Source organism: Anticarsia gemmatalis, chromosome Z, assembly GCF_050436995.1.
Source record: "Anticarsia gemmatalis isolate Benzon Research Colony breed Stoneville strain chromosome Z, ilAntGemm2 primary, whole genome shotgun sequence".
Classification (NCBI taxonomy): Eukaryota; Metazoa; Arthropoda; class Insecta; order Lepidoptera; family Erebidae; genus Anticarsia; species Anticarsia gemmatalis.
The window spans coordinates 3,207,693-3,218,309 of NC_134776.1; the positions used below are offsets into that span (position 1 = coordinate 3,207,693).

Consider the following 10,617-nt stretch of genomic DNA (forward strand, 5'->3'; position numbering starts at 1 on the left):
TAAATATTCTTCTATGTTCCAGCCTCGCCAACGTGGTCCAGTGCTTGCTCGCGTTCGCCATCTTCATCACCCACGGCCTCGCCTGCTACGTCGCCATCGACATCATGTGGAACGACTACATCGGCGCTCGGCTCCTCAACAGCAAGCACAGGATGCTCTGGGAGTACCTGATTAGGACGTTGATCGTTTTCCTCACCTGTAAGTATTGACTTACCACTTTATTGAATACTTACTTTTTTTAATTATTTCATGCAAGTACCTTCTTAATGGTGCCTCACCAACCTAGAGCCTCCCATTTTTATAGCTTTAGCTTTGCTAGAAATATAATAATGTAACGGCCTGACACGTAATTAAATTGCCATTTAGTCCTACAATAATGTCGGGCTTTTCGAATCAATTACAAGCTTTGTCGTCAAACAAGATAATGTATCATATGCTCAAAGTATACATTTTGTTGAACAGTTGGCGTTGCAGCGGCTGTCCCTGCTCTCGAACTGTTCATCTCGCTATTCGGTGCCCTGTGTCTGTCCGCGCTCGGCCTGGCCTTCCCTGCGTTCATCCAGAGCTGCACCTACTGGTACTACGTGTCCCGCTCCGAACGTATCCGTATGATCATCAAGAATGCCATCGTGGTCGTGTTCGGCGTCCTCGGCTTAGTCGTCGGTACCTGGACCTCGCTCGACCGGATCATCGCTAAATTCGGCGCCCCCGTCGTCGAACACGGCATACACAATATAGCCAGCAATGTCACCGCTCACCTCAACGAAACAATGCCTTGAATACGCGGCACAGGAACCGTCGAAACTCCTGACTAATCGTGCCATCGAACAACCTATCCTGCATTGTAAGATGCGTTATATTTAAGCATTCAATGTAACAATATGTTAGGTTAGGGTGGACCTTTTCCATGCAAATTTTATCATAAGTAGAAATCTAATTTATAAGAGATGTATTATAATTATGAATTGTTGACTCTTTATTTTAAGACAGCTTTATTTTAGTGTTACTTTGGTAATATATTTAACGTATAATTGTCGGAGATTTGAATCGGATAGGCTATTTGTTCTGAGTTGAACTCAAACCTAGATTGAATTAGAGATCGATGCTCTGATATCCACTTATCCTAAGTAATTTAGACAATACTTATAATTTAACTTCTTGGTGGCTAAGCTTCTCATAATTGTTTGTATGTTATTTAATTTACTTTCACAACCTAAGCTTCTATCGACGGCTCATCTGATTCAGATCTTAGACAATGACAGTACAATAGCGAGCTGTAATGACCTCAGTAAATTATTTAATTTTCTATTTTTATGAAGCAACTTTTAATGTGCAAGTAAATGATATAATTTCACCAGTGTGTTGCCATTAAACTGAACATTTTACCGTAGTTAGTAATCCACTTGTTGACATTTTAAAAGTATATTTGTTTTAAAATATTACAGTAGCAGTTAATATTTAAGATTGACATTACTTGATCGTCGTAGTATTTTTGTGTCGTTTTACAAATTTGATGTCTGTATTATATTCCCGACAACCTAGACCTGTGAATAGTCCAGTTAGGTACGCTTCTGCCTATCATCGATGTGCTCAAAGGTCTACTATGCAGACCTCTGGCTGTCACTCTGTACGTGCTAAAGTATGCTTTAACCTTAGTGTCTAGGAATCAAATTTGTCTTTAGTCTATGAATATTGCATAATAAAACAATCGTAATCTATAAATAGTGAAATGTAGTTCAAAACTAAATCGTACTGCTTTTGTATCTATTACATATCTATTTAATCAAGTATTATACATTATCTATCTTTCTATGAGACGATACTACTTAAAGATACGTATAGCTTGCAATAGTTACGTTAAACCAGTATTTATTTAAAAAACGGTCATTCTTTTTTATATAATAAAGTATGTACATGCATTTAGTAAACCTAATAATATTTATAACGCTATGGAGAAACTTGTGATTGTCAATAGCCCAAGCTCATAGTAGGTGCGCAAAGTCGTTAATACAATGAGTTATCTGTATTTCAACAAAGTTTAAAGTTCATTGTCGACGTGTGTCTTGGTTCAGGTTATAAGCTGGGCGACTCTCCATAGTATTCGTTTTTGCAAGAAAACCTATCAAAATTAACTATTACATATTTTAAACAAATGCATCTACAGGTTGTCGGATAAAGTGAAAGAAAAGGGCTGAATTAAATAAAAATACAGAGTTGTTTCTAAATGCACTCGTTAATCTGTCTACTCATAATTATGTAAAATTATTAAAAATACCAAATTCTATTAAAATACTATTTCAATTTATATTTTTGTGATAAATAGCCTAATCTTAAATACATTTGGATTCATAAAGTAATTGTTTTTTAAACAGTCAGAGCTTATTTTATTTACTTCAGTCGATAGACAAAGTTGACGTTAATAAATTGTTGATATTATTTAGTATATATGAAGTGAGAATGTATAAACATATGCCTAAAGCATTTTTAGTAAGTACAAGCAGTTTAAGGTATTATTTTATTAGGGAAAGTGACATCGATGTACGTCTTGATTTGTGTTTATTTAAGTAAAATATCTATTCACAATCGTGCACAACGAAACAGAAACCTAAAATTTATAAAACTTTTTACTTTATAAAACTTTTTAACATTTGAGAATATTTTAAAACTGTTTTAAATTGATTTTAAGCTCTCTTTAGTCTACACTTATGAAGATACGACTGAGAGATTTTTATACAAATACTTACATCGGTGATCATGTCGTAATTATGAACACATTGTAACTTATATAGTCATTTCTTATTATTTGTAAACAGTACTATTTACCAGTTCAATTTCTATAAAGAAATACGTTAATGGTGATATTTAATTTTATTGTTTATCAAACAATATTGGTTAAAATGATGAACATACCAACTAGGACTTGTAGAATACTTACGAAGGAAAGTACATTTAATTGGGAATTAGTTACTATTGAGTTTGTGAACTACGTCCGTTTGTTGAGGCGTCTCTCGTCTCCCCTGCCCTCGTATAGTACCTCTAATAAAACCACGGCAACTATTTGGCATTTCCCACACTTACATTTAGACTGTTATTTAGTTCTCTCAATTCTATATATTTACCTCGTAGATATAACATTTGTTTACGACGTACTACACGAAACTCGAGGTGTTGCCAAAATGTTAGATAATAGTTTTAGTATAAACTAAAACAATGGAACTAACATCTATCCTATAAATTTCTACCCTATGAGTTCCTACGGAATTGTTAATAGTATTTAAAATAATGCCAATCGTATTTCGGTCATAAATGTTGATTCAAACTGTGATGTTTATAGTTATTAATATATTTATTAGGATGTATTGATGTAATTTGTTTTTGATTACGTTTGTTATACTGTGTGTTAGACACGACAGTGACCACATGCTCACGTGTGTACTGGGGTTATACCCCACTAGGTGTAATTCATTATAATGTAGTGCTGTGTCTATTTCAATGTCATTTTAATCAAATTCATTAAGGATTGTATTGTATGAGAAAGAGGCATAAATAAAATAAAATTTACATTTATTAATGATTATTTTATTCATTAATCATCTTCATCAACAACAAAAGGACACCAAAACACGAAAATCAAATCTTATCATCGTACACTTACACATTGAAATTGATTCCAGATTCTTATACAACCCAAGAACAAAAGCTATGTGCAACACAAGTTTACAGAACCCGGCCATAAGACCCGGTTTCACCAGTTCTAAATAAGTATCAGACGCCTTATCGGATGGAAAGTTGATGTTGTTCATACATTTGCTGTCACTTTATCTATCGGATAGTTTAGCTGACACTTATTTCTAAACTGGGAAACTGACCCTTACGGCCTATGGTATAAGGCCCCTTTCACCTCCGGTGAATAAGTATCAGACACCTTATCGGATGGTATTGAGTATTATTGAGATGTTGTTTTCATACATTTGCTGTCACTCTATGATAAGGTATCTGACACTGATTCGTTAGCTGTGAAACTGGCCTTGAACACTCTATTAAAGCCTTAACATAAATATAAAGCCCGGTTCACCTCCGCTGAATAAGTATCAGATACCTTATCGGATGGTATTGAGTACTATTGAGATGTTGTTTTCATACATTTGCTGTCACTCTATGATAAGGTATCTGACACTGATTCGTTAGCTGTGAAACTGGCCTTGAACACTCTATTAAAGCCTTAACATAAATATAAAGCCCGGTTCACCTCCGCTGAATAAGTATCAGATACCTTATCGGATGGTATTGAGTACTATTGAGATGTTGTTTTCATACATTTGCTGTCACTCTATGATAAGGTATCTGACACTCGTTCACAAGCTGTGAACCTGGCTCTTGAACACAAAACATTGATACTAAATCTACCTGCCTTCAAACTAATGACAAACACATACAAACGGTTGATTAGAATCCTGGAAACATCCATTGTCATAGTACATACGACTACTACGTCCTGAGATGATCTCAAAAAATCCTAGCAAAATATATTATCTGCAATCTCTAACTAACTTACACAAGTGAAAAAGACACTGGATTTTTTATTACCTACTATATTTACAAACCAGCGCTCCTTCCATATATTACATATACTGTACATATGTTTGCTTACAACTATGATGATCAATATTTCTATGTGTATTATACTAATGACTTAAGCTAGAAATACCCGAAGTGGTCAATCGGGCACCGATGACGGTGATCTGGGTATATATTGGAGTGCTAGGTGTTCCGATGTTAAGACTCCGTATAGCTTCCAGCGGATTACCAAGACGACAGCGAGATGGTAACGGGTCAATGGTCGCGGTCGGTGATCAGCTGGAAGTGGGGACCTAGTAAAGATTTTGTGCCCACCCTCTGTCCCCCCCACTTCCAGCTTCGGGACCAGCCTAGAACATGCGTGGCATTTTTGTAGTTCTGTCGCAGTTTGTTTAAGCTCTTTTCTTTCAGACACGTTGAGACAGTTAACGACGGTCTAGGAGCTGGTGATTCCACTCCGAATATTTCAAAGCTGTTTCTCGTAAACATTCTTCCATCAGTATTCTCTACTCTGGGATCATGGCAGCGATTTGGTGATTTTGAAGACTGCTCTCGAGCTTCAAGCCGAAGAGACTATTCAATAGTTATTAGTGTTTTCGTAAGACTCTCTTATTTTTCGGTCTTCTCGTATCATATCAGCAACCGATGACATTTCTTTACGCTAGCAAATTAAAATATTCATGTCTCTTTCTTCGACACAGTGTCAGAAAGAGATGGAGGTAACGTTGTTATTTCTTGCCTGCATCATATCCGGCGAGGATGCTGCGAAGTGCCATCTTGAGTTGCTCGAGTTCTATCTCGTATTTCGCCAGCGACAGCTGGGACATTGAGCTGACACTGAGCCCTTTTTGTGTTTGTGTTTTTATGAAGATGCTCGCGATCTCGCCTTGGGGTCTCTCGGCTGCCTTCGCTTTTCCTGTTACAAAAGCACATGTCATATTAGAGGTCATTTTTAAAGAAGGTGTTAACAAGACAATCAACAGGTTACACTTGAGCACGCTCGACGTAAGTAAAAGTAGTAGTTTTACCTGCTTTCAGTGAAGTTTTTCGCTTCTTCACAGGCGGTGACGTCTCCCTTCCGAGGAAGTCTGGTTGCTCTCCCTCAAGGCTCGCTTCTTTGCCTTCTTACTCACTTTGTTCTTGTTCTATTCTTTCAGCGCTTTTTTCTCAGCTTCTGCTTCTAAATAGCCGTCCCGATACTGTTAACAAGACAATCATTATAAGTAAAAAATCCAACTTATGGCAATTTGGAGAATTGATGCAGTCAAGTAATACTACTTACAATGATCGGGTATTCTTTAGCGCCGGGCTCCCAGGGCGCAGGGCTCGGGTCGTCGCGTCGCAGCAGATACTTCCACACTCGATACCCCGACAGTCCCTTCTCGGGGTAGTACTTCACCACTTTGTATAATATACCGTCGTATCTGAGAACAAAGACAATTTCATTAGTTAGTAAAATCTTTACTAAAATCGCACTTGTCAATTTTCAAACCGCTCCTTAATACTGGATTATTAAACAGATATTTTCCTTACCTAATGCCTTCTTTAGGTGCTTATTTTGGGGAGTGTTTCAGCATTATGTACGAGCGTACGACCCGGACCGGCTTGCCGCTGCGCCAATTTTAGCCCGCGTCACCGCCTTCTTTACTGAAGGTCTTCACTGCACATCTACGTGTCAATGCCCTGGGAACAAAGATGAATTCATTATCAACTGTTAACTGGTTCAAACTTAAAAATTTCGTACTCACAATTTCTTTCTTACTACTTAATACTTACTGTATTTGATCCCAGGACTGTTATGCAGTGCGCTTGTCGGCGGAGAGGTCCCGCCCACCGCTGCTCGTGTACGTGGACTCGTAGCCGTTGTCTACGTCGTCTTCGTAGCCCCCAGTGCAAAAGAAACATATTTTAATGATCTTGAATTCTGAATATGATCAAACATTTATATTCCGAAGATATGTTATTGCAGTATTGATACACACTGACCTGGTAGTACAACGCCGTGGCCACCATCCACGTCCCTGTCGTGAGACCCCGAAACCGGAGGCCGATGCTCCGGTTTCGGGAAGCTGTGAACAAATATTATCATTAGAACTGACTCATCATTAATAATTAGTATCAATATGAAAATGATTAGTGTATTTTTTTACCGGCGTTTAAAACTTTTAGCGCCCAGTAACTTCGATGCTCGGGATAGGTCCGAAGTAGTCGGGTGGCGTCGCGCAGGTCTTCGTTGTCCCTGTAACAATCGTACCACGTCAGTGTTACGAATACACCAACGAGCTGTTTAAGTGCATTCGACAACATTCAGTGTACCAACATAGAACTTGACAGTTAGCTATTTATATTTCTTGAAAGCTATAGTTTCTATTTCATTTTGTTAATAAGTTCTAATAAGTTAGTACGAGAAAATTTACACAGTCGCACTTAAACGGTTTAACCTATTTAATCTCAGTCCCAGATTAAATATTCTCAATATAGTACCTATGTATGTCTGTAAATATGTTAGCGCATAAATAGTTTTAAAAGTATAGGAAAAACCGTTTAAGTTCCCGAAGCCGGGATCGCAAAAGCAGGGTAAGTACATTTATAACGGCGAGATTATTTCCAACCACTTGCTTACACAGCAATACAAAAGCAGTTTGGAGTGTGCATTCCGCTGTCCACAAGTACAATAAATTGATAATATAATAATTATATTACAAGCATGCACGATAACACAAATAATAATTTGAAATTTTACCACGTGTACGTCCCTCGGGAGTATGCAACACGATAAAATAAATAAACCAATAAGATTCGATACGAAATGGTACACCCGAAACACGTTACAAGAATTTGAAACTAAACCTTGTTTCGAGCTTTGTTCAAAGTCACGTCGACACTTTGGCTGAAAAATATGTTTCACCAATCAAAGTTTAATTGGTAGCTTTGCTACATTTACAATTTAGTCGCAAAGTACTTGGCGTGACTGGTGCTAGGAAAAATCCCCTTCTCACCGAGACTTGGAGGTGATCGACTAAGCTTCTAAGTGGGGGTGAAGACTCAACGTTGTATCGGGAGAGATACCTGACTATGCCGACGACAGGCTCGAAGCGGCCGATATGCAAACTATTAGTGCCTATTCCAACTAGAAAGTGAAGAGTTTCTAATTCGTGTAGTTGCCCTACTCACACTAAATTACGGGAATGTGTAATAATTTTTTATTTTAGCATTCTACTATGTACACCTAGAAATTTAAATGATAAATAAAGAGTAAGAACCTTGTAGGCTTAACTTCATTACTACTTATTTATTTGATTGATATTTCACCTAACACAACTGTAGCCTGACATAGTTTGGCAAAAAAGATAGTGTATTTTGAGTAAGGTGACGAAATAAAAATTTACATTTATTAATGATTATTTTATTCATTAATCATCTTCATCAACAACAAAAGGACACCAAAACACGAAAATCAAATCTTATCATCGTACACTTACACATTGAAATTGATTCCAGATTCTTATACAACCCAAGAACAAAAGCTATGTGCAACACAAGTTTACAGAACCCGGCCATAAGACCCGGTTTCACCAGTTCTAAATAAGTATCAGACGCCTTATCGGATGGAAAGTTGATGTTGTTCATACATTTGCTGTCACTTTATCTATCGGATAGTTTAGCTGACACTTATTTCTAAACTGGGAAACTGACCCTTACGGCCTATGGTATAAGGCCCCTTTCACCTCCGGTGAATAAGTATCAGACACCTTATCGGATGGTATTGAGTATTATTGAGATGTTGTTTTCATACATTTGCTGTCACTCTATGATAAGGTATCTGACACTGATTCGTTAGCTGTGAAACTGGCCTTGAACATTCTATTAAAGCCTTAACATAAATATAAAGCCCGGTTCACCTCCGCTGAATAAGTATCAGACACCTTATCGGATGGTATTGAGTACTATTGAGATGTTGTTTTCATACATTTGCTGTCACTCTATGATAAGGTATCTGACACTCGTTCACAAGCTGTGAACCTGGCTCTTGAACACAAAACATTGATACTAAATCTACCTGCCTTCAAACTAATGACAAACACATACAAACGGTTGATTAGAATCCTGGAAACATCCATTGTCATAGTACATACGACTACTACGTCCTGAGATGATCTCAAAAAATCCTAGCAAAATATATTATCTGCAATCTCTAACTAACTTACACAAGTGAAAAAGACACTGGATTTTTTATTACCTACTATATTTACAAACCAGCGCTCCTTCCATATATTACATATACTGTACATATGTTTGCTTACAACTATGATGATCAATATTTCTATGTGTATTATACTAATGACTTAAGCTAGAAATACCCGAAGTGGTCAATCGGGCACCGATGACGGTGATCTGGGTATATATTGGAGTGCTAGGTGTTCCGATGTTAAGACTCCGTATAGCTTCCAGCGGATTACCAAGACGACAGCGAGATGGTAACGGGTCAATGGTCGCGGTCGGTGATCAGCTGGAAGTGGGGACCTAGTAAAGATTTTGTGCCCACCCTCTGTCCCCCCCACTTCCAGCTTCGGGACCAGCCTAGAACATGCGTGGCATTTTTGTAGTTCTGTCGCAGTTTGTTTAAGCTCTTTTCTTTCAGACACGTTGAGACAGTTAACGACGGTCTAGGAGCTGGTGATTCCACTCCGAATATTTCAAAGCTGTTTCTCGTAAACATTCTTCCATCAGTATTCTCTACTCTGGGATCATGGCAGCGATTTGGTGATTTTGAAGACTGCTCTCGAGCTTCAAGCCGAAGAGACTATTCAATAGTTATTAGTGTTTTCGTAAGACTCTCTTATTTTTCGGTCTTCTCGTATCATATCAGCAACCGATGACATTTCTTTACGCTAGCAAATTAAAATATTCATGTCTCTTTCTTCGACACAGTGTCAGAAAGAGATGGAGGTAACGTTGTTATTTCTTGCCTGCATCATATCCGGCGAGGATGCTGCGAAGTGCCATCTTGAGTTGCTCGAGTTCTATCTCGTATTTCGCCAGCGACAGCTGGGACATTGAGCTGACACTGAGCCCTTTTTGTGTTTGTGTTTTTATGAAGATGCTCGCGATCTCGCCTTGGGGTCTCTCGGCTGCCTTCGCTTTTCCTGTTACAAAAGCACATGTCATATTAGAGGTCATTTTTAAAGAAGGTGTTAACAAGACAATCAACAGGTTACACTTGAGCACGCTCGACGTAAGTAAAAGTAGTAGTTTTACCTGCTTTCAGTGAAGTTTTTCGCTTCTTCACAGGCGGTGACGTCTCCCTTCCGAGGAAGTCTGGTTGCTCTCCCTCAAGGCTCGCTTCTTTGCCTTCTTACTCACTTTGTTCTTGTTCTATTCTTTCAGCGCTTTTTTCTCAGCTTCTGCTTCTAAATAGCCGTCCCGATACTGTTAACAAGACAATCATTATAAGTAAAAAATCCAACTTATGGCAATTTGGAGAATTGATGCAGTCAAGTAATACTACTTACAATGATCGGGTATTCTTTAGCGCCGGGCTCCCAGGGCGCAGGGCTCGGGTCGTCGCGTCGCAGCAGATACTTCCACACTCGATACCCCGACAGTCCCTTCTCGGGGTAGTACTTCACCACTTTGTATAATATACCGTCGTATCTGAGAACAAAGACAATTTCATTAGTTAGTAAAATCTTTACTAAAATCGCACTTGTCAATTTTCAAACCGCTCCTTAATACTGGATTATTAAACAGATATTTTCCTTACCTAATGCCTTCTTTAGGTGCTTATTTTGGGGAGTGTTTCAGCATTATGTACGAGCGTACGACCCGGACCGGCTTGCCGCTGCGCCAATTTTAGCCCGCGTCACCGCCTTCTTTACTGAAGGTCTTCACTGCACATCTACGTGTCAATGCCCTGGGAACAAAGATGAATTCATTATCAACTGTTAACTGGTTCAAACCTAAAAATTTCGTACTCACAATTTCTTTCTTACTACTTAATACTTACTGTATTTGATCCCAGGACTGTTATGCAGTGCG

General features: G+C 38.3%; 1 protein-coding gene and 1 long non-coding RNA gene across 2 annotated transcripts in view; one reads left to right on the forward strand and one right to left on the reverse strand.

Moving 5' to 3' along the window:
* LOC142986776 (proton-coupled amino acid transporter-like protein acs) overlaps positions 1–3,567 on the forward strand; it is an 86,692-nt gene extending 83,125 nt beyond the window's left edge. Inside the window, exons 7-8 of the mRNA XM_076135459.1 lie at positions 23–198; positions 463–3,567. Of these exons, the coding sequence (XP_075991574.1) occupies positions 23–198; positions 463–779 (493 nt within the window). The 3' untranslated portion in view covers positions 780–3,567. The remainder of the gene's footprint in view (positions 1–22; positions 199–462) is intronic.
* A 146-nt stretch (positions 3,568–3,713) lies between these two features.
* LOC142986777 (uncharacterized) lies at positions 3,714–6,869 on the reverse strand. Its single transcript, XR_012960424.1, has 7 exons — positions 6,729–6,869; positions 6,565–6,647; positions 6,355–6,454; positions 6,112–6,261; positions 5,861–6,002; positions 5,607–5,777; positions 3,714–5,494 (listed from the first exon to the last, which is right to left on the reverse strand). It is a non-coding gene; the product is annotated as an uncharacterized LOC142986777 (long non-coding RNA).
* Positions 6,870–10,617: the final 3,748 nt, after the last annotated feature.